The sequence below is a fragment of the Perca flavescens genome, chromosome 2, assembly GCF_004354835.1.
Source record: "Perca flavescens isolate YP-PL-M2 chromosome 2, PFLA_1.0, whole genome shotgun sequence".
Taxonomy (NCBI): Eukaryota; Metazoa; Chordata; class Actinopteri; order Perciformes; family Percidae; genus Perca; species Perca flavescens.
Window position 1 is genome coordinate 29,127,641 of NC_041332.1, and position 25,162 is coordinate 29,152,802.

Here is a 25,162-nt window from a genome sequence, read left to right on the forward strand (position 1 = left end):
CATTCCTCGTCATCGTTTGTTGTCATATGAGGTCAGCTTTACTCAAAGGAACGTCTGTCGTGTCAAACGTTATCCTACAGAAACCATGCTCATCAGCTGCAAGCGCTTTACACTAACCCATGCTTTACTATGCAGTTACAATTTTACAGTTTTTATCCTGTCATTCAAGGTTGATCAGTCAAATCTAGAGGATATTTTTTATCACGTGTGACCACATTGGTTTTAAAGATCACAAAGGCGTCCACCGATATGATCTTTGCCAAAAGCAGCGTCAGAGAGAGGATCTCATTTTATCAGAAGAGACAATCTCAAAGCAAGTCATTTTTTTCTTCCTTTGCCAGGCAGGCTTTATTTGACTGGCTGTCAGGTATAACGCGCCTCTCTCGATATTGATCTGAAGTACCTAAAGGTATGTGACATCATTATGAGTCTTGACCTTATCATCTGCTGCCCTGCAGCCAATAGGCAGGGATGGGCCAGAATCTAATGCTTCCCCCCCCAAAGATTGGTACCTGGTGCGTAATAGGGAAATTGGTGGTGATATTATTTGTTTTCCTGACCTCATGGCACATCTCACTCTCAAGGCCTCTAATCAGTCATGGCCTGAGGTTGGCTTCACTACTAGACCAGGTTAGCTGGCTTTGCGGTTGGTTATCATACTGTAGTCCACATAAGAGATCATATTGGCCATAATGCTATGGAGAAATATGGACACATTGTCTTTGTCTAGTCAGCGACAACTGAACTGAGATGATCAACACTATCGCTAGACTCAATGCTGATATTGGGTTACAGTTAGGTTAAATTAATGGTTATGGTAAATAAACTAAAACACACTGTGAACTAATCAATATGTTTGTATTAATAATGGATAAAATGACTGTGTAATTCTTTCAGCTCATAATTTTGGTTTGACAGCAAGCAACTTTACTGTTTTGGTTCACTGCTCTCATTAGCATCATTAGCAGCAAGCAGCGTTTTTTTTTAGCGTGATACCTCTGATAAACCCACTGTACGCTTCCTGCCGAGGGCCAAATGACAAACAGACAAAGCTAGTGACTAACTGGTGGGACAGTGGCACATTTAGTGGCCAACGTTTTCCTCAGGAGTTGGTGGAGACCAAAGCAGAGCTACCGTTAAACTAGAAAGTGCACACAGTAGAATGCAGAGCTCCGCCAGGTGTATCTCCCTCTCCTCTCCCTGACTAAGAAGAGTTGAATCTCACTCAGTTGTCCCTCAAAGTCTTTCACATGGGGAGCGATTGACGCACCTAGTAATTCATTTTCAATGAGAGGCGAGCTGGCAGGTAGGGGGACGCAGGTAATCTGACAGGTGGGGTGGCAAGCGGGCGCAATCCCGTGAAGCTGTCACATTCGTGCTGCTATAAAAATTCATCAGGACATAAAAAAGACATGGTTTTGTTGAGTAATGTTAAACTTAAAATAGGCTATAGAATTCTGACTATGCTAATTTAGCTAATTTTAGCTTTCAACAATAACAGTCTGTGGTTAGAAAAGACTAAAATTGCCACCTTTTGTTATCAATCTAGCTATGATTAGGGATATATATGATACCACAGTCAACTAATGTCATTCATTTGTACCGGCAGGGATACAGTAGTGCACAGAAGCCCCATGGTTACCACGCATTGAGTACCTCGCGTTCACTCGTGAAAAGCTTGTCTGCTTGTCTATTCACATACAGAGCGCAGTAAGACCCTACGAATCTAAGCCAGTAGGCAGGCAAAGTGTCGCTTACCATCAGAAAAGACCTTTACAGTCAAGGAGGCGCTGAAGATAACAAAAACTCAGTTTTATTCCTCTTGTCTCATGCCTAACTTTAGCATAACATATCGGGATAGAATTAATCTGCAGATGCTCCTGTTCAAAATAAGACCAAACTTTTCTATGGATGTCAGTGTTTGAGTCATTACAAAGTTCAAAATGTGACCTGCAACAGACTTGTTTTTAGCCTAGCTGATTGCTGGAAATGCCTTTCAATACTGAAGCAGATGTTGCTCCACCAGCCAGTTAAGAGGAGTCAGCAATCAATGACGGTATAAAACAGAGAAGTCATTAAAATATTTTCAAATATTGTACATCACACCAACCATGAGAGGTCCTTGAGCATACAGTCATAAATGTGCACAAAAAATAATAGGCTAATGGGTCCAGTAGAAGGCGAGATTGGAGTAGATCAGACAGATACAAACACGCACGCACACACACGCACGCACACACACACACACACACACACACACACACACACACACACACACACACACACACACACACACACACACACAAAACTCATAATATAATGAAAAGTGAATATTGGACTTATATTTGTCAGGTTGACACAAACAAGGACTCCAAATGAATACTAAAATTGCTCATGTGTAAACAGGCTACTGTTCGCTAACACGTTTGCCATATAACTTTATAAGGTGGTAAGATGTCATCTTGTTCCACTGCCCCCTAGTGGCCAAAACATAAAATCTAATATGCGGCTTTAAGATTAAGGAAACAATCACAGTTAGGGTTTTAAAAAAGACACCATTAATTGTTGGACTGCAAAGACGCACAAACTCTGTCCTATTGCATGAAGATGGGATTCGCTTTACGCAGAGGTGCTAAGATTAAACTTTCATGAAGGAATTTTATGGCTGCAAATTGTGACATAAGTTGTGTTGTTTGATTATTTGGATAATTATGTGTTGTTAGATTATTGCACCTTCTACGCCTTTTCAATTGTGTTTTGTTATTATCAAATTAATTGTTATTTTATCACAAAAAAGGCCTTATTGGCAATATGTCATCATAATCTGCCTCAAACATTTCAGGTCTTATTTCAGGAAAAGTGGCTCTCATAAAATGTCACAGAAAAACAAGCAGGTCTGTATAAACCTATAATAAGTAATTAGAATATCCTGAGAGCTGTTGATGCTTTTATTTAGCCCCGCGTAGAGATAAAATAGAAAACGTCTCACAGTTTGTATACCAGTCGAGCTGCAATTCAAGTGCAGTTTTTTGAAACCTCTTTCATTATCTCAAGTGGTGAGCCACTTGTTCCCTCTGAGAGCTACAGTACAGTGTGTGACATTTAGTAAATCCTGAAGGCTTCTACCTTTAGTTGAATGCATTTAAACAACACATTAAAGCCACAATGTTCCTTGCGGAACCTGTCACATTTCCCAGGTAAAGCAGATGAATAAATAAAGCACCGCTCTTAGTGGCTGAGCCCCCCCAATTCTTTGTGCGATTTGCTGTTGCCTTGAGTTAGATCCTGATCTCTTTGTAGACCCTCTCCCAACAAGCATTGACCTTCTGCTCCGACATGTAAAGAGCTCCACCAGATCAGAAAAGGGAGGGGGAAGCTGTGAATAAAGGCATCACCACTGCGAGCAGCCAAGAGACTTCATCCACTTCACTCCACACTTCTCTCCCTCTCCTCTCAGTGTAGCTTTAGCTCTGTGTTCAGTCTAGGAGCGGAGATACCTTGTTGGCGGCACAAAGGAGCGGCTCTGTAATAAAAACAGCTGTCTCTGGTGGTCTCGGTGTAATTGGGATTGTTAACGTGGAGAGCTCCTGAGGGAGGCTGAGAAGAGTATGTCTTTGTGTAAAGCACACAGACACCTCTGCAGCACTCCTTGATTCGGATGTAAGCAAGAGAGCGAGGAGGAAAAAAAGCAAACAAGTCACCTGAGTTATATCAAGCCCCGCTGCATGTGCTCTCTCCATTTAACTTGGGCTTTTCTTTTATTTTTAGACAGTGCCGATGTATATGTAGTAAAGCGCCTTGAAGTGAGAGAAGCCTTTTCTTGCACAATTCTACTGAGGGTTTATGTTTATAAAGGCAAGGAATGACTGCACCTTCCAGCGTTGAGACAAGTCTGTATGTGTGATAGCAACATTCCCTCCAATTACTGGATCAGTGTGATGGCACAAATTGAGGCCAAGATATTTTAAACTGAAAGAGCATTTAGCTGATGGCACAGAAACATTTTTTAAAAAGTGACAACAAAAGCAGCCCAATCTTAAGAGTGTGGGATGTTTCTCATTTAGGGGGCCTTTTTATAGGCTTTATTAAAATATTTGTTATATAGTCAAATAATTCTGAAATCCTGTTATGATCCCTGTGGTCGCTTTTCTCAATTAAATCTTGTCATAAATTATATTCATGTATCTGTTTTTGCTAATAAATCATTTAAGATAAACATTTAAAATAAGCATAGAAAGCGCTATCACAGCCCATGTAAGCCAAACAAAATACAAAATACAAACAAAATTCAAAAAACCTACATTGTATGTTATTTCAAACCATATCAGCCAAATGTATGTGGTTATCCTGAAATATCTAATTGTGTTTGCCATGGCAGACCCTTCAAAAGTGATTCTGTTAACCAGTCTGACAAACTGCCCTCCCTCGAAAGTGAGAAAGCTGTTGGCACAGAAAGTAAAAGCCTTAGGTACGTGAACACACTCAGGAAAGTGTTGAAAATGTACTTCAAAGCCAATTGCTTAGGAGCAGCTCAAGCTGATTTATTTGACTTAAGATATACTTTTTTGTGTGTTTCATTGTGGATGAAAATTTCATACACCAATTTAGAGGTGGTGAAATATAAATGATTTCTTTAAAGTTTCATCATAAATCAGTCTGTCGGTATATGTGAGCAGACACTGATTGCTCCTTGATGTCTCCGGAGCCTGATCTCTGTCTGGAGGTGGCTCCAGCAGCGCCTGTTGTCCCGCTGGGGAGCCAACATATTTCTGCAGCTGGATGGCTCTCTTGCAATGTAAAAACTAACTGCTATGCAGCAACACCAACAGGGTTTCTGTCGCAGCCGTGGGATGTCTGCGTGAATCGAAAAGAAAAACGGGAACTGACATCCCGACGCGTATTCAAGAGAACGCGTCTATAGCGCCACGTTAACGCTGTGACATCGGTAGCCCGGATTAAAACGCTTACACACTTGTATTGAAACGCTGCACAGGCTGTGGCCACATACCGGGGCGGCGATGAGTAGCTTATATTTAGGATAACACCATACTTCTTCATATCTCCAAAGAAACGGGAGGATTTGATGTGGAATCCTTAACATTAGCGATTTATACTATTACAAGGTAATAGTCACCTTAAATAGTTATTTAAGGTGGTTAAGGGGTCAACACATAGATCACCGCCATTGATCACTGCTTCATAACTGCTACAAGATGTGTGTGTGTGTGTGTGTGTGTGTGTGTGTGTGTGTGTGTGTGTGTGTGTGTGTGTGTGTGTGTGTGTGTGTGTGTGTGTGTGTGTGTGTGTGTGTGTGTGTGTGTAGAGAGAGAGAGAGGTGTTTTGAAAAATTAAGAGCCGTACAGGAAAAAGACAAACATATCCAAGAGGCATTGTTTGCCATAAGAATATGTTCTAATCTCCGAGAGACTTACATCATAACATTTATCTCATCCTATAGACGTGACCGTATTAAACAAATTAAACACCCCTTGTTAATTACAACGTGATTAAATATTTTAATGACGTTACCAATGATGTGGCTTAATTAGAGGAGAGATAAGATAATAGCCTGCTATGACAAGTATATAGATTTGCAATTAAACGGTGCTAATTATTTGAAATATCCACTTTTGTCGTAATTCACGAAGTGCCCCGTTTGCATGCAGAAAACACCATGCAAAAAACCAATACAAAATAATACCAAATATTAGAATTTTCTCACAAAGTTTAGTAATTTATTTCTCGTATTTTCTACACGTTTTCAAAATTTCATAAATTTCACAAATTCATACAAGCGGCATAGCAACAAAGGAGAAGAAATTGCAGGCGATAATATGAACCATTTGCTAGACCTTAAATTAAGATATAAATAGGCTATAATAATCAGAGCAGTTGCCAATACTATTAGATTAGTTTTAAAAAAAAATTACAAATTGTATTTTTTTACCGTAGGCCTAGGTGTTATAATAAAATCACAGTTATAGCCTATATCTTTGACTTTAAACGATAATAACTTGGATGTATTTTGACCTAAGTCAGTGGTGTGGAGCTGTCCATGGTATTTATCAGAGACGCAATTGTCTGTTTGGCAAAGGTTAAAGTCCATGTTTCAATATTCAACAATAACATATTTTCAGTTGCAATAAATCGTTATTAGAAAAAGTCACGAGGTGTTGGTGGTAAGAAGCAGTCATTTGAAATAAATGCCTTGTCGCAGACTGCCCATGCGCAGAGTCCCCAGCGGCGGCGGCGGCGGTGGTGCTGGTGAGGCTAATGAAGAATAATAAATCATGAAAGGGTTTCTCAGGTACAGCTGAAAAGAGTATGTGTATGTGAGAGACTGGGAGAGCTGTAAAGAGAGAGAGCGAGAGAGAGAGGGGTGTGTGTGTGTGTGTGTGTGTGTGTGTGTGTGAGTGTGAGTGAGAGTGAGTGAGAGAGAGAGAGAGAGAGAGAGAGAGAGAGAGAGAGAGAGAGAGAGAGGCGGAGAGAGACTCAGTCTGCCCTTCGCCTCAGAGCAGAGGCAGTTCGGGTCCCCGCAGCATTCAACGAGGTACAGCACAGAGACTGTCACCACCATTACTTCTCACTTACGGTCATTTCAAGACGGAAACCTTTTTCACACAAAAGCCAAACAGGTCAACGAAAGCGGCAATTGTTTGAAACTAGAAGTATTTTGGAAATCCTAAGATACGGAAAGAAACTTTTTTTCAAATCGTTCTGGCGTCGTATATGAGGAGTTCTGCCACAAAAAAACTAATCCAAGGCAAACAAAAATTATATATATAATACAAGGTGGAGCCGGCTGAAGGAGAGAAAAAAAAAACTGGTTGTTTTTGTTTTTGTTTTGAACAATCGCGCCACAAGTCCACAACGGAAAAGGTATCGACTGCGCTCAGTTGCATGGCTTGCTGGTGCCTGCGTTATCTCATTTGCCACAAAGACGAGACACCTCCATACTTCCGCTAGCAATAATAAATAGATGTGATAACTTCAGCGTTGGACGACCATCTTCAGCCTACACTTTATTCGACAGTGACTTGAGATTCCCGCGAAGCAATTGGGCTTCAACTCCCGACCGAGGAGGCGGAGTCTTAACTTATTAAAAGGAACTTGCCGAGGCTTGGATCGCCCGCAAATATGATGATGATGTCTCTGAACAGCAAGCAGCCTTTTGCCATGGCTCACGCCAGCTTGCCCGAACCCAAGTACTCGTTGCATTCCTCATCCTCCAATTCCAATGCACCCTCATCGTCCTGCTCGTCCTCCCGACACAGCAACACCATCATCAGCAGCAGCGGCAGCAGCTCGGAGGCGATGCGCAGAGCCTGTCTCCCAACCCCACCGGTACGTATTCTGCATAATCACTGCTTAAAGGCACATTTTGACAGCCCACTTTTTTTTTTTTTTTTTTTTTTTTGCTTGATGTTTTTTTCATGTCTGCACAGCAAATCACCCAACACCTCCATATTTTTTTTTTCCTCTGCTCAACTTATGTATTCAGTCGGCTTTGCCTTGCGTATTAATTTTTATGACCTGGGATGTTGCATGTGTCTTGTTTTGTGTGCTCCTTTTTTTTGGGGATTTCTTTTTTTTTCACATTCTGGAAATGTTTTAAACCGAGGAGTGGAGGGAGAATTCCCTGCTGACGGCTATGTGTGCATTCTATTTGCAATTGCAGAGCAATATATTCGGAGGCTTGGATGAGAGTTTGTTGGCCCGGGCTGAAGCTCTAGCGGCGGTGGATATAGTCTCGCAGACCAAGAGCCACCACCACCCTCCACATCACAGTCCCTTCAAGCCGGACGCAACCTACCACACCATGAACACTCTCCCCTGCACCTCGTCTTCCTCCTCCTCCTCCTCGGTGCCTATTTCTCATCCATCCGCCTTGTCCGGACACCACCATCACCACCACCATCACCACCATCACCAGCCTCACCAGGCACTGGAGGGGGACCTGCTGGACCACATCACCCCGGGACTGACACTAGGAGCCATGGCAGGGCCGGATGGCTCGGTGGTTTCCACGGCTGCGCACCCTGCCCACATGGCGGGCATGAACCACATGCACCAGGCAGCCATCAACATGGCTCACGCCCACGGGCTACAACAGCACATGGGCATGAGCGACGTGGACGCCGATCCAAGGGACTTGGAAGCCTTCGCAGAGAGGTTTAAGCAGAGACGGATCAAACTCGGGGTTACCCAGGCGGATGTAGGGTCAGCTTTAGCCAGCCTGAAGATTCCTGGGGTGGGCTCCCTCAGCCAGAGCACCATCTGCCGATTCGAGTCCCTCACGCTCTCTCACAACAACATGATTGCTTTGAAGCCCATCCTGCAAGCTTGGCTAGAAGAAGCCGAGAAATCACACAGGGAGAAACTTAATAAACCCGAGTTGTTCAACGGCGCGGAGAAGAAGAGGAAGCGCACGTCGATAGCCGCGCCAGAGAAGAGATCACTGGAGGCCTATTTTGCCATTCAGCCGCGTCCCTCCTCGGAGAAAATCGCAGCAATCGCAGAGAAGCTGGACCTGAAAAAGAACGTGGTGCGGGTCTGGTTTTGCAACCAGCGACAGAAACAGAAACGAATGAAATACTCTGCATGCGTCTAAAATCGCTTTAAACCACCGCCCACTAAAAGACTCGGGACTGTTTAGAGACGATTTGTATCATATTTCCTATCTCGCACCGTTTTTTCAATCATCGATGACTTTGTGCTTTGAACTTCGAAAAATTCCTAAAAAATTGAACAATGACTGAAAAAAACAAACACCCACAGTCACGTCTTTTACTCGCTGAGGGGGAGACGTGGAGTCAAGTAAAGCACCGTTTGACAGAGCAAGTAAGACACCACTGTTTCCACAATTACTATGCTTCACCTTTTTTTTATGTCCACGCAGTATGACTTACAGGACTCTATGCTTTCGTTTTTATTTAGGATTCATTTCAAATGAGGACTATATTGCGTTAGCAGAAATCGCCCCACTGAAAATAGCGGTTGTTATTTACACACAACGGGGCTAGTTGAACTCAAAGTACTTGGTTGACTATTGGTGTTTATATTTTTGGCTTACAGGATGAGCTACATTATCCCTCCGAGTTTATGACGATGCAGTCTGACATTTATTCAGGGTCCATGAGGGGATTAAGAGGATAACACACTCCATGGTCTTGGAAGCTAATAGTACATTACTGCCAAATAACCCTCTGTAAATTAATAATTTACTTGTCACACACTTCATTTTGTGTCTAAATGTGTAATTAATTCCACTTATTTTGTTACCATGTGTGATCAAAGTCAGGGATCTATTTTGAAGATACCCGGGGTTTGGGTTAAGGTAGGGTTGTTTATTATTAGGCCTCAGTATGTGGAAATATCGAATTAGGGACTCACGTGCGGATTTCACAGAACCTCGCTATTAAAAATAATATGATTTCTTGCCGGCTGCAATAAGTTTACAATCCAGCGTGGGCCGGTATCTTATGAACTATTTATTGAGTGAGGTCATGTTTACTTCATTATATATTTATTGGGATTCCCCCCTCCTCGTTTTGCTTGAGAAAATCACATTCTGACAGCAAGTTAAGCGTGTTGTCCTGGTTTAAAGGGAAACGACTGTGAAATATACAGTCACAAATTTTAGTTTACGATTTCTCACATTTGAGATGGTACAATCGAGATATATATGAGATAGTATTCTCTTTTTAAATTATTTTATGTATGTTTTCTGCTATTTATTTGTATAAATATACGCGCATCATTATGAAGTCGTTGCTTGTTAAAATCACCTTGTTTAAGTAATGTTTTTTCTTGAAGACAAAAGAAACAGCTTCATGGAAGTATACGTGTACAATGTAAATATTTCATTGGAACCAGTCGATGCACATAAATATATCCGTACAGGTTTTTGCTGTATTGCTGTTTTAGCTGAGGTAACTTATTTCTGTAATGTATGTTGCTTTTGGTTCCTGGTTAAATAATTCTATTAATTTATTACATCCATGTAATTTTAATTTATTTAATTATTGAACTGCAATATGTGTTTCATTAAAGAACTAACTTTAACATTTAATTGGACGTTTTCCATGACTACACTGTGTAATGTGGCTCATCCAGACATTAATATACTTTTATTTATTCATCTATTTATTTATTGATGAGGAGGCTGGAAACGGTTTAGCTGTGGGCTGCACAGCTTTGAAAAGACATTTTGTGGATTCTTTAGGCTTATTTGACTACAAATGTTGCCATTTCTTTTTAAAGATAACGTGAGTTTACCGTTACCAAAAGGTGTCAGGTTTGATTTTGCAAACTGCCACAGTGCCGATGGGCAAGACACCACCACCAGCCCACCCCCACCCTATACCCAATCTGTTCTCCCACTACCTAGGTAATATTAGGGATGAATAACTGACATGATAATGTAATTAGAAACAGCTATTTGGCCTCAGCATCGTCTCCCTCCAGGCCTGATCATAAAGCAGGCCTTCAGGAGCCCCTTTTTCTCTATATTCCATCAATGTTAAAGACACACGTGGCTTCTCCACCGACTTGCTGCCAGCTTATGCGACTCACTGTTGCCTTACCTGAGAGCAAATGCTAATATTCTATTAGAGTCTAATCAGGGGGTCTGTGGAGAGCTGGATGGGTCCCTGGAGCGCAGACTTGCCAGATGTCAGCCCGCCAGAAAAACAGCTCGCCTGCCAACGTGCCCGTCTCTATTTAAATACACACTCAAACATGCTTCGCTCGTGCATGCGGGCGCGCAGGCTTTGAAGCAAAAGCTTTGGTTCGAAGTAATGGTTCGATATGAGTAGGAGGAGGGTTAAAAAAGAAGAAGAGAGGAGCATTTTGAATGTCATGTCCATAGCAGGGTTGCTGGCTTCAGGGCTGGCTGGCTGGCTTGTTGAGCGCTGAGCAAGCGTTTCAGCACCATGGACAGATACCTGAGAGGCTGCACGAGCCAAACATTAGCATTCCTGATTATTTACAACACATGGAATACATTTGCATTAGATTATTTTGGGGATCATTTCAAATTGATCATAGGAGTTCATTTTATAGGAAGAAGAAAGGTGATTTTTGCACAAAAAAAAAATATTGATTCTAAAAAAAAAAACATATTTACTTAATAGTCAAAAATTAGTTTGCAACAAAAGTTTTTACCCTCTGTTAAGTGTTTTCATATTTGTATGACCATACAAATACTAAAATATATAGGCTTTTCTAAAAGTGTCACATGGCGAGACAATCATTTTCACCAAATATTTTTTTTAAATATTATTCTTTATTCTAATATATAAATACTTTAATTAACTACACGTGACATATATATATATATATATATATATATATATATATATATATATCTCCTCAATATTCATCCAACAAAAACATTTTAATAAAATGACTATAAACTGGAAAGACAACGCCTTCATAACATTGATCCATAAACCAAACATGTTCAACCGCCATCCTTGTGACAAATTAAGAGTATCAAAACGAGCCTTATTAATGAGACAGCGATGATGGTTCATCAATTAAAAGATGCTCCTGGTGAGTGCTTCTAATTTCCCCTAAATGAGCCATTCACTTAATACGTTAATAAGAGCGAATTATTAAATTACACATCGAATTATGAAAACCAGATAATTATGAAGAGCGAGTTAAGTAGTCATTAGCTATCCCTGTTAATTACCGCTGGTCAGGGAGGGCTGCCGAGTGAGTGTCTCATCGGGAATTGAAATTAACTTTATGCAGTGAGCCACGCTGCTGCTTGACAAGCCGGAGCTGTGCGCACAAACACACACACACACACACACACACACACACACACACACACACACAGAGAGAGAGAGAGAGAGAGAGAGAGAGAGAGAGAGACAAACAGACAGGCAAACAGGCATGCTTCTCAACCAGACTGCTACCTGCTTTCACTTTCTCATATTGGTAGAGAATCGATCTGGATTCTTTGATAGAAAATCAATTTGGCCCCAGCACTGAAACACACACACACACACACACACACACACACACACACACACACACACACACACACACACACACACACACACACACACACACACACACACACACACACACACACACACCACAAAGGCCTCAGCAGCACAATGAAAAAAAAATCGAAGGTCTATTTTGTATATGATAAATATGTGAAACAAACAGTTTACCTTAAAGCCACAGACACATCTGTGCTCCATACATTGAAAGGTACATAGAGCACGTCACAGTGGGAGCTTTCTACAAAACGAAAAGGGCAGTGCTGTTTCCTTTTGTTATAATTACGCCCTCTGTTTTATTTTTCTCTTTCCCCTGAACATTTCCCCCCTTTCACAGGGATACTGATGAAAATTTAATGAGGCCAGGGACTGTCGGAGCTCCGCCTGGGGACCCGAGAGTAGAATATTTTAACTGTACATTTACGCCAAGTGTCTGCCTTCAAAGACGCGACTGCTCTCGCATTAGAAGAAGTGTAAGCCATGAACTGAACGCGCTACGCACTATATAACCCTTTATTTATCATCTGTTGGCTCTTTTGCACCGCCAAAATATTGTGCAACACCCGTCAGATGGCTGCTTGAATGTTAACCGCCGATCGCCATTTGATACTGTCGCCAATCAGTTGTTGTTAATGCAGTATTAATCAGCCATCAATGGTCATTAGTTTGTTAAGTGTTTTCCAGAAACTAATCGATGGAGCAGCATCGGATGGCTGGAAGGATTTTGGTGGGATACTTTTTGATCTAGGATGGCATGCAAAAGGAGGCAAAGCACTGTGTCTGCCAAGGAAACAGCTCTCTCTCTCTCTCTCTCTCTCTCTCTCTCTCTCTCTCTATCTCTATCTCTCTCTCTCTCTCTCATAGACGCACGCGCACACACGTACCAACCACGTGCACACTCATAAACAGACGAGTTTAATGCCAAGGGTAGGCATACTTTTTGTTCAAATACAGTAGGCATATGTTCCATTTTACCAATGAAAAACATCCAACAATTCTCGCTTTTTTATGCTGATTGAAGAGTGAATTGTTAATTAAACCACATGAGCAGTTACTGTGTTACATAGGTTGCAGAAGAAATCCACACCAGCTTGAACTGGTCAAATAAAAGTTTGGCGATTCCGTCGCTACTCATTTAAGACGTGACAACATTATAGGCCTACTTTTAGAAACTCTGAAAATCGAAAATTATGCTGGGTTTCACCAGGCGAGAGATTTCTTTCTGCAATGTGAGAGTAAAAACGTGAACGCATTATTAGCCAGAAATAGAACTTATTTACGCGTTTCAGTGGGGGGCTATAGTTTTAGGAAAAGGCCTGGACTGTCTAACTTTTAATTTGAAATGTGAAACAGAATAAATGTATGTGCTGCAAACAGTGGATACTGTCGAAACGCGCACAGACAAGAATTCCTTTCTTATTAAAAATGTATGACATTGACGTATTCAAACGCAGTGCTGCCCTTAAAATCGCATATTTTTTTTCAACGCAAAGTAATAAAAATCAAGGTTTTCCAGGTGCTATGTTTACAGTCTGCATCGAAACAAAACTTTAAGATACCGATAAATTATAATTTACTGAAATTTAGAAATTTTCATTATGAATCAGAAAAAATGCTGGGAGACCTGGGAGACCACAGTCACCCCTGACATGTGGCTGCCACCAAAATAATGATTTGGATGCATTACCAAAGTTCTACCTTTCCCCCAGAGCTTTTTCATTCATTTTATACATTTGTTATTAATAGAATGATTCTATTAACAAATGTATTCTATTAGAATTATAACCTTTTCAGCATTATAATTCTCGGTTTTGTAGATTGTTCTTTATCGTCCATACAGTTGATGCCATTGTGTAAGTTTGTGGATTTTTATTTTTCAACGTGAATCTAAATGAATATTCAAATGGTTTTGCTAGAGGGGGGATACTGTCTACACCCCTGCTAGACTGTTGCAACACAGCTATCTCCAACATGGCGAGCGTGTTTTAGACTTTATCAAGGACAGATTATGTGTGTTCAGTAAATTTAGCAATTTGGATGCCAGTGGGCTTTATTATTATTTATTATTTTGGTAGATAATAGTAAATCATTCAACATTAAGTCCAGTCCAAAAAATGGGACTGGGAACCCCTTGTGCTGTGAATAACGTCTTATTTTAATGATTATTTTAAAATGATGATTATTGTGAAAAATGAAACCGAGAATCAAAATCAGGATTTGGGAATTTGTTTTGGTGCATCAACAAGAAACATAAATATGGACTAGAAAAAAATTCCAATGAGAAACAGACCTCTCTCACCGCCACTAATATTATTAAGCTTTTGCAATACTTTTTCTTACAGCTAGGGCAGTGTGAGGAACACCAGTTACATTATTGCCCTTCAAGGAGAAGTATTTGGTAGACATCATTTTATTAGAATCTAATGAATTTGTCATGTGGCTCTCATGTGTTGTTTAGACTTGTTTGAGTTCAGAAAAGTCAAAAACACCCATGCATAATTAAAACTTAAAAGTTTTGCTCTTTCCATGTTAACTGTAGCTTAATGGACCAGACCATTTCAAATCAGAACCAGCAGTTTACTATCCAGAAAGGTAAGACAGTCAACTTTAGAAGAATTTACATAGTGAGAACCGAATGCCCATCAAAATAAAATAACTTAAGATCATTTAATCATGTCATTCCCATTTCATTTTACCTTCAAACATTCCATATTCATTAGTTTTTTTAATGTTGTATTGATTAACAGTATTCACTGAAATGTATTGACTGAAAGGTCTTCAAATCATCTTGAGGATCATCTGAATAATTAAGTTTTTAAGAAGTTTCAGTCCTTCTGTAAATGCTAAAAACACACAGAAACACGTCCAGTTAAAAGCATAGTTACCTTAAGACTGATCAGCAAAAACAAGATAAAGCAGGATAATCTTATACCCAGCTTTATCTAGACTATTCTAGAATTCATATGCTTAAAGTGTTTTACAATCGATAAAATTAAATTCCCTTTTGAATTGCTTGGTACAAAATTCAAACCCTCTGTCTATTATTATTTGTATTTTAAAGACATTTTCTATTAAAACAAAAAAGATACCAATGCAAGTGCATTGGCAGCCATCTGACGGGTGTGCATCAGTGCATCGGTGCTAATTTGTGTAGAAGGAATACACGGGCATGCGCCAGGACCTTTGACATCAGAATGACAGATCTTAATCTGTGGATTCTTCATAATGTGTGTGAATATATAAGCTATTAACTAAATGTGTTCGTCATTTAATTCAGTCACACCATGTGTACTCGGGTTATGCATTATGACCTAATGTGTAAATTGATGGCATCAAAGTGCCTTCAGCCATCAAATATTTAACAATGGGATGGGTGTACACGTTTAGGAACGGCTAGGTCTCCTCCTTGCATTCCCTTTTCACCTGATTATCCTTTTGCAACCATTGACTGTTCACACTCGCTCGTTCTCAGAGGTGGTTTTGGTGTTCCGAATGAGTAAGTTGTAGACCTCGCAGAGATTGGACCTTAATGAGAAGGTGGTAGAGCTGTCTAGTGGATGTGTGTTCATTGGGTTTTGACAGCCGTGCTCTGTTGCAGATCTATTAATCATACCCACAAGGAGTGCTAGTCTCTTTCTCTCTCTCTCTCCCCCCCTCTCATTCTCTCTCACTCTCTCAGTTTTCAGTTTATACAGAACAGAATCATTTACATAAAGTCCTTAAGGCAAATAACTGTTGGGGGCTCTAATTTATATCTGATCGAAAATTAGCCGTCATTATGCGCACCATTAGCTGCGTCTTTAATGTGCTTCTAAGCACCATTTGTCAAGCAGCTTGTTAATATCCTTCAAGTCTTTAAAGTTGAGAGCTCATTAAAGACTGCTGTGGCTGCTCTAGATGCCATTTCATAAAATTCTGTGGGAAGGGACGAAACATTTAAAAGTGATTTTTTTTTTTTTTTTTTTTTTTTTTTTTTTTTTTTTGCATTGACATTGTCCAGCAACAAAAAGATTGAGTGGACGATGTACTGAATGTGCATCCGGCTTGCTTTATGTATGATTAGAAACTGAAGGACAATGCACAGTTTTAGTGTGAGAAAATGTGCTTAAAATTATACACACTAAATGAATTTAGGCAAAACTATCAATTGACTAAAGTCTAATTAAATGATTGCTTACAATATGATCACGTCACCATCAACATCTATAAAACTGCTTATTATCAGGAAAACCAGTTTTCTTTTGACCTTGTAAGACTTTGTCAGGAAAACAAACGCACACAACAGATCAGGCAAATGGCACCGTGCATGTAAACCCTGTACTGAGAAGGCTTTCCATAGTTTTCTTGCCCACAGCCAATAACAGGAGACCCTCACAGGCCCAATCTTTGCCTATGGGTAATGGGAGTTATGCTGTTTTATTATTGGTTAAAACTCCAGTGTCCTTAGCCTTTTTTTCCCTCCAGTATAACAGATTCCTCCAGGCTAAAGCAATAAAGAGAGTAATTAGAATGCTAAAGACAGATGTAAATAAAGGGAATGAGACAGTGGTGAGGGATGAGGCGTCTAGGTCACACACTCTCATCAAAAACCCAGTTGGTAGCAAATGACACAACGTTCAGTGCCAGCGGCCTGGGGCTACGACTGCAAACCAGAGGACATAATGGACTAAATTATGGCTTCAATGGCTATGCATCTCAAAGCACCAATAAGGACACACACACTCGCACAACACACACACAATCTCAAACGCCAAACACAAACAAAGATCTACAGTATGACCGGATTAAATCTGTCTAAAGCATTACATAATGTATGCATTGTATCATTATACGGTATATCATATCAAAACAATATGCGATTATTAAGCAGTGTGATTCAGTGGTCCCACCTCCATAGAAACAGTGTTAACTGACTGCCTTGTTGATGGCCCCCATTAATAATCCATGGAGGTTATGGTCAAGCATTTTTGAAGCTGCTGTCCAGCAATGTACTTTTTGTTAAATGAATCCCCAATTTTGCTCTGACACAGTTTGAGGCCTAAACTCGTGGTGTATTTGTCTGATGGTTGATATATCAATTTATTTAGAGACAACTTGGAAAATGAAATGAGTAGACTAGAATTATTTCAGATGAATAGGAGAAGGAGGTGTGTCAGAGTGTGGAGGCAGAACCGAGCAAACAACACTAAACACTATACACTTGAGATTACAAGCATGGAGTTGGGGTTGGGCTAATTAAAATATTTGCATTATTAAATATACATTAACTACTAGAATGCTATCATATTTAACATCATGAGACATTATTAAATTAGCCAACTTTTGTTCATGAAATAAATCCGACTTTATAATGGGCTTCAAGGGGAATTCCTGTAAGTCACGGACACAAAGAACAGGTCGGCAAAGCAGCAAGAATATTAAATATCCAAAATAAATTATTATTTATCATTAAACTTGAATCATGTCAAGTCTCTGTAGTTGATGTAAACTCCACAGGGATTTAGGATACAGAAAGCGAGGCTACAGAGGACAAAAATCCCATACACTCAGTATCTCATTAGACTGTTTTACACACTTTGGATCTGGCCTTGTTAATGCGACGCTCTATAAGTTTCCCAAGCTTCCCACACACGGTGCTTTATGTCTGTTCATCTCACTTTTTATGTTCCTCAGTTTGTGTGAGCCACAAATCACTACACTACGCTCTGCACATTATGCAGAGACGCATATACTGTACACGGATGTAGTGTAGTGTGGGATATCAATGTTACAGATTTATGATACACTTTGTTAAAAACAGATGGTCAAAATTGCTATTAACTCTGCTACCTTGACAGTTTTTTCTCTCTCCTTGTATAATGTTCTGGTCTTGTCGACTCAGGTTCATACTCCCAGAATTTAAAGTTGTAAAAATACATCTTATCCTTTCAAATGCGCAGAAAGTGGTGGGTGATATGGATAAAATTGTCATGGTGCAATCATGGTACAGATCATTATATCATTATATCGATGTATATACTGTAGGGGTGGGGGAAAAATGCATACAGCATAGTATTGCGATATTTTCTGTAGAAATACTGTATCGATACACAGACGCCAAGTATCGATCTATTATTATATACATGTTGGTTAGTTTGTCTGCATGACAATACCATTGTGCAGCTGTAAAATTGAAGTGAGATGAACAAACAGAGAAATTTATCTTTTAAGATAAAACAGAGGTTGACAAAGTTTCCTTTTGGGGACATAATTTAAAATTGGGAAACATCTGAAGTTGGAAAAAAGGTAATAAATTGCAATATATCGCAGAATGTCGCAATATGTTTAAAATCGCAATAATATCGTATCGCGAAGTATTGTGATGATATCATATCATGAGGCCTCTGGTGATTCCCACCCCTAATATACTGTCATTAAGTTAGTTTTCTTGGAATTCAATTGAGAACCATTTTAAAAACAAAATAACCAACTGAAAGTGTCTATTTCTTGGCTCATCCAGTAAATTAAATACCTGACAAATCAAGGTACTTTATCAAATATACGAGAAAACATGCAAATCCAATATTGCCATAAAAAACAGTCCTGCTAACTGATTTGCAACATTGCCCAAACCAAAGATATTAAATTGATAGATGCCAGGGTATAAATGGTGCAGAAAGATCTCTGACAGTTGACAAACTATAAAAACGAACGCTTTGGGTTTACAACGATATAATAATGTACAAAAGTATGTTTATAAGAAACTGTTTTTATTTAGACAGAATAATATATAGGACAGATTCCATGTAAAAAACATATATGTATACTTAATATCACACAGTATTTCACCCGCTGAGGTCTTATAGAATATCTCCAATCTTCTCCAGCCTCACGTTTATGACTTTGCTGGATCGTTTGTGTGTACTAAATCTGTAATTGCAGTATTTCTGACAGGACTTAAAGGCAGTATTTCATGACATTATCCAGGGTACAGATTGTTAGCTGCCAATCATGCTGGAAATGAGCAACCACACAAATTTCAGCTAGACATTTCCATCTAACAACTGCTACCAAAAAGCCACAGACATCATACAAATATGGAGCAGGTATAGACAGACAGAGTTTCCTGCACAGAATTATAGATTTCTTTATTTCCCAGAAATTATTACACATAGCCTACATAATTTCTCAAAAATGACAATGTTTCTGCTTGACCATCAAGTCCACATTATAGGCAGTGTGTCAAGTATTGTAATGGAAATGAGAGGTATATTGCAATTTTATTGCCTGTGACAAAAGTTACATGAGCTTGCCATGCAAATTCTTTGTTGGAAAAAATGTCTCAGCAAAGCAAGTTGATGTCACCCACTATATTAGATTACACTGTGCTGTTGAAATGTGTGCTTCTGAGGTGCCTTTGCAAAAGGTTGATTACTTTGCATATATTTCACCTGCCGCTCTAGGCTATTATTGCTCGAGATACAGACTATAGTCAGTACCCTGATGGAGCAATCCTAAATGGTCAACGTCCCTAGTAAAACCATATAAAGTGATTCAATGCGAACATAAAGAAATGTTAACGATCGTCAAAGACCTTTGTGTTGGATGGCTTTCCTTCCAGATAGTCTCTCTTTCTCACTCTCTCCTGTCCTTTTTACTTCCTTCTCACTTTCCGTGAGCATGTGCAGATTGCAGTTGTTCCTGTGAGAACATTTTAAGGGAAACAAGAACTCTGATATTGACTGAAAGAATAAGAATCATCCCCAAAAATAACCCTGTTGCTAAGACCCGCCAAAACATATATTCCATCGTTTCTTTAAAATTGCTAATATCGACGGTGAGCTTTGTCGGGGAGATGCCTGTGCATCTGTGTGGCTGTGCTGTGAAATGTGGCAGACAGACATAGTTTCTGACCTCTATATAGCGGTATGGAAGGACCTCAACAGCTGTAAACAACACTGCAATCAGTGTCCCATCTGCTCCCATGTCCCACTTGTGTGGATGCCTTTTTGCCATTTCTTTTACCCTCTGCCAAGTGGCTGCCTCAGGACATCTAACCCAGAGAAAAGAGCTCATTTACCCAAGGAGGAAAGAAGCAAACTAGATTTCTGACAGTGGCAGAATTGAACAGAGTTAGACGGATTATAATGTGCAAAATATGCAGTTTTACAAAAACAACAGTTCATCAAAATGCACTAAAACATCCCTTCTGTGCTAACGTAACGCAAAAATAATCAGTGCACTACTAAGACTGAGTAGCTAACCAGCTATCAAAGCAGCATTTCAATGTTGAATTAACCTCTATTAACCCCTATTCAGGCTAATGATGCTTCTCAGGGATTTTATGAAGTGGGTGCTTGAGCTACACTCACTCCAAAGGTAAGTGGTGTGAAAACATACCATGATGCTGATTATTTTCTAGGAAAAACTGATCATAAGACTATTTAAATCATTATGTATTTCTGTGCTCAAATTTAGTAAATCATTTCGAACTTAAAAGGTACCCTGTAAAGTTTTTGACCACTAGTAACGCTAAGGAGCAATGTTCATATGAGTGGGTCCCTGTTTTGTTTGTATTTGCATGAGAATGCACATGTATGTGTGCAAGTATGCGAGGCAATACAATTTACATTCCTGCCAATGGTTTCTCATTCTGAGGGAAACACTGAATTTACTAATCTATGTAAATGGTTGGCATCAGATCTATTTATATTAAATCAAATATTGTAAACAATGCTTGCCATGTTTTCTCATTTACATTCTTTTAGCTCTTTAGTTAAAGCCTTAAATGTCTGTCCTATAAAGCTTAAACACACGCATAGACTGTTTATGGGTAAAACATACTTGATAAGGATTTTATATATTGCACTCATAATGTCAAAATGAATTAACCATTTACAGTGAAAAACAGTACAAACAAATGCTACCACAAGGAGCTCATAGCATATTGAAAACTTTTGAATTGCAAAAAGGCCATGTCCTTACAGAGAACAGTGAAGTTTTTTAAATGGAATGTTCAGTAATCAGATGAAGCCAGTGGTTGATGGTCCTTCCAATTAAGTAACATAGTCTTAAAGCTATTGTTTGAGCCGTTAAAATAAATGGCGTGAACTGCTAGGTGACTTGAAGTGTAGAGCAATCACCGAGAAGCAAAAAGAGATGCTGAGACCCAGAATCTTGGATAGTTTGCTCATGACCTCTGACCAAAAGGCATGAACTGGAGTACAGAGCTAGCAAGCATGAAAGAAGTCATAGGTTAAGTGTTGAGGCTTTGTTTTAATAGGTTTGCTAGTATCTTGTCAGTTTTTTTTTTTTTTCTCGAAAAGTGGTATTCGTTTTTTTTTCTTAAGTGACTTGTTAAGCTCATGCTCAGTTTTTATGAGATCTGTGAGGATGGCATCTGTTGTTGTCTAGGACATACATGGGAAAGGGGAGGAGAGACATTGCTAAGCAGTAAAGGCCTGCAGGACGAGTAGAACAAGAACAAGGAAAATTGGGCTGAGAGGTGATATGGAGAGAAGGCCATATAATAATAATAATAATAATAATAATAATAATAATAATAAAAAAACAATAATAATACCATCATCACCACCGTCACCTTTAATAATTATGATCAAAATCAAAACCAATATACCAAGTTATATAATACTTTGGAGCTGATTCAATCAAATTGAATCAACAACCATTTAGATAACCGGTCAAACAAAGAAAACTAATAATTGGCTCTGGGAAATTGCGATGGGTAACTATTCAGTGAAGGTTGTATCTATACATGTATGCGTAGGGTGTTCCATACAGTCAGGCTTGTGTCTCACACAGCTTTTTTTTTTTAAAATAATATCTCATTCATTACAGCACCAGGATTGATTGAATGTTGAGCATAGGTAGCCAATAAAGTTAGGCCTTGGTTAAAATAGACATGGAAGTCCCATACTTGGCTTAACATCAGGTAATGCAGCCACAACACATTGTGCGGTTTGAGTGATAAATGATGTATGACGATGAAGATGATGAAGAACACATGCTGCCCTTGTCAGCTCAATGTAGAGAGGTCATTCTGTCTCAATCAAACCGTGTTTCTCTGTTCTTTACAAGCTTTTCATTCAGGGGTGGGCCAAGGCAAACTTTGTATTCTGAATGCATAATCCATGTATAAATATGCCTCACACCAGAGCCCTGCGTGTTATTTGATTTGAGTGGGGGTCAGAGCCACTTGTATTCCTGTGGGTGGGATTGTGGAATTGCAGGAGATTTGATTGGAGCATTATGCCTACACGAGGGCCCTCCAGAAATCCTATCTGTTGTTCCCCCTACTCATTTACTTTATCAGTGCACTGCTGTAATATACATAATTCAGACAACCGGGGAATGTCTTTGGGCTCCGAACCACCTGCTGGCTTTTATTAGCTAATTAATGGTGATTTATCAGAGCTGCTAATTTGAGTGGGGCCGCTTGCCTTCAGGAGTCTCAGAACACCGTATGAATTCTGATGGTTATTATGCTTATTTGATGGGCAGTTTGCTAAAACAAAAAGTTCTGTCTTTTCTGACCCACAGGGATGGAATTTCTGTTCTCTTACGGAAGACGACCTTGTGTAATTTTTTTTTTTTGTCTCATTAAGGTCTCACACACAGTTCATTTTAATACTTAAATTCAAAACAGATTTTTCACCTTTTTACCTGTAGATGTGCGTCCTTGGGAAGGTCTTTTTTTGATGTCCTTATGTTTCAAGTATATTTACTGTTCAAGGACTTCCAATTTACCTGAGGTTTGAGACTGGATATTTGGGCAGCCTCAAAGGAGAATATTAATATCAATATGCCAAATTTACTTCTACCTATGTGTTTAAAAAATACTCCAAACATTAACAGTACATCTCACATTTTTTGTTTGTTGTTAATATACAATTGACAGTGTTAAAGGTTAAAATAAACCACTGTCCCAATAAACAAAGACTTGCAAAAAAGAGGAAATGGATATGATTATTAGTTTGTATGGCAATATGGGTTTTCAGCGATTATTTCCTGAAACAGAGACTTCCATTTCTTCCTGTGGGTGACAGCTGATTGACCGTAAGCAAAGAATAAGTGTGCATGGCAATGATTTTCAAACAAAGGTTCTACACTATGAAGGACTGTCAAGCAGGTAATTGACAATGTTGTATGTATGTTGTTCATGTCAAGAAAAAATATATATGTATATATATATATATGTATTAATAGTAATATATATGTATTGCTGGGATTACCCTTGGGTGTCTTTTCACTAAAATCAATGTCATCTTTAAATCCCAACCAAAGTTTTTCTAATCTGTAATAATATAATTTTCTTTGTCTTGTGCCAGGGTTGTTGAAGGTTGAACTTTTGTTCTTTTGAAGCCTGTTCTTTATTAAACGGTACCAGTCCTCCTTAAAGACCTCGCCCGTAGTTCCAAAGTGAAAAACCCATAAACGTGATAAACTGGTGTTTTCTTTTCATCAGTGAGTCCTCTGATATTTCTTGTTTTTCTTCAGAATTGAAACAATAACCAGATGTGAAGCTAAACAGGTAAGTTTTTTTTTCTTATGGTTTTGTTTTTAACACAGGTTTACAGCATTGCTCTGTCTTATGTATAAATGTGTTTCAATATATAATAATAAAATTATCTTTTTTTAAATAGTTTAGTATGTGGAGCTTACTTGGTCTGGCACAAATTACAATTGTAATTACAATAAAATTACAATTCTAATTACAAAATTACAATAAATGAATATCATTTTATGATACAGAATATTATGAAGGGTTTACAAGTTGTTAGTGAAAGAGTTTAATAACTACACACGTAAGTGATGCTTTGGTGATCAAAAGGTCACTATAATGTTAATATTGAAAAATGCGTTTGGGTTGCCAGGTTCAGAGCCCACATTTAGACAGACTGTAGAAAAACATAAATGTAGCATCTCTGACATTTTCTGATGGGACTAATTGAAGTTGGAGCTGGGTTTTTCTCACAAGTTGTTTAGAGACCAAAAAAAAATCATACATGGGAGGAACTTGGTTGGAGCCGAGGATGATCAAGCAGCCACCACAGCGGATAGTAAAAGCCTGAGAGGCCTCTTGATCTAACAAACATCTCCCTAAATATGTGTACTCTGTATGCCTTAATGTCTTGTTCCCTTAAGGTACCAGCAAACGCTAGCGGTAGCTAGCTAGCTTGGTTGGCAGAACGCTAAACAAGCGTTCTAATTAAGTTTGATGAAGTGAAAACACAGTGAGAGTATCAACGTTTAAAACGAAAACAATGACAACACCCAAAAACATTATTATTATTATTATTATTATTATTATTATTATTATTATTATTATTATTATTTGAATGTACACAGTGCCATGGTTAGCATTGCTAAGCCTCGGTCATGACTGAAAGGTCGGTGTGTAGCCACGCCCTAAAGCATCCCCTGTTTTATTGTCAATTTTAAAATAAATGGGAGCATAATTTACAAAATGAACATCACGCTGTATTGAAAAAGACTTGAAACTAGCGATTGAGGCCATAAACTCATTATACAAATTTAGGTAATAAATCAAGTGAGAAGCAGGGTCATTTTTGCATAGACTTCTATATAAACTGACTTTTTTTGCAACCGGTGGAGCTGGTTAGATAGAATAGATAGATAGAATGCAGGTTTAAGGCACTTCTGCATTGGCTTTACTTTTCAGATTCGGAAGCTTCATCCATTATTTTTACAGTCGATGATTGGAACCAAATCATCATTTATCTTGTAAAATTAGTGTGACATCTTTGCACCCTTTATGGACATTGGAACAAACCGTTTCACAATCTTAAAAGAATAACCATGCATAACCAACTGAGCTTTACATTAATCACCAAATATCAGTTTTCCAAATTTTCGTTTTTTCATTTATGTCAAATACTATATCCAATTTGAGGGAATAATGTCCATGTAACTCAACAGAGCATGCTATGTGTATATCAGAGCATATGCACAACCTGCTTGCTGAAAACACTTCGCTGAAGATTTACAGGAATGATTCCATGTTACTCTATTTTGCCAAGTTTGTCAAAAATTAACTAACTGTAAATGGAACCTGCATCTAACCTGTGCAATGATCTAGAGATATGCTTAAGTAACTAATATTTAAGGTCAGATCTGTCAAT

At 39.0% G+C, this 25,162-nt stretch overlaps 1 protein-coding gene and 1 long non-coding RNA gene across 3 annotated transcripts in view; one reads left to right on the forward strand and one right to left on the reverse strand.

The window, feature by feature from the left end:
* LOC114571660 (uncharacterized) overlaps positions 1–25,162 on the reverse strand; it is an 88,392-nt gene that overhangs the window by 11,236 nt on the left and 51,994 nt on the right. The window lies entirely within an intron of this gene.
* pou4f2 (POU class 4 homeobox 2) lies at positions 7,136–8,812 on the forward strand. Of its 2 annotated transcripts, XM_028602713.1 has the most exons (3): positions 7,144–7,211; positions 7,290–7,340; positions 7,669–8,812. In XM_028602713.1, the coding sequence occupies exons 1-3, from the start codon at positions 7,144–7,146 to the stop codon at positions 8,609–8,611; spliced, it is 1,062 nt and encodes a 353-aa protein (XP_028458514.1). In that variant the 3' UTR covers positions 8,612–8,812. The 2 variants fall into 2 exon arrangements, with proteins under 2 accessions (XP_028458505.1, XP_028458514.1); XM_028602704.1 differs by having other exon boundaries at positions 7,136–7,344; positions 7,679–8,812.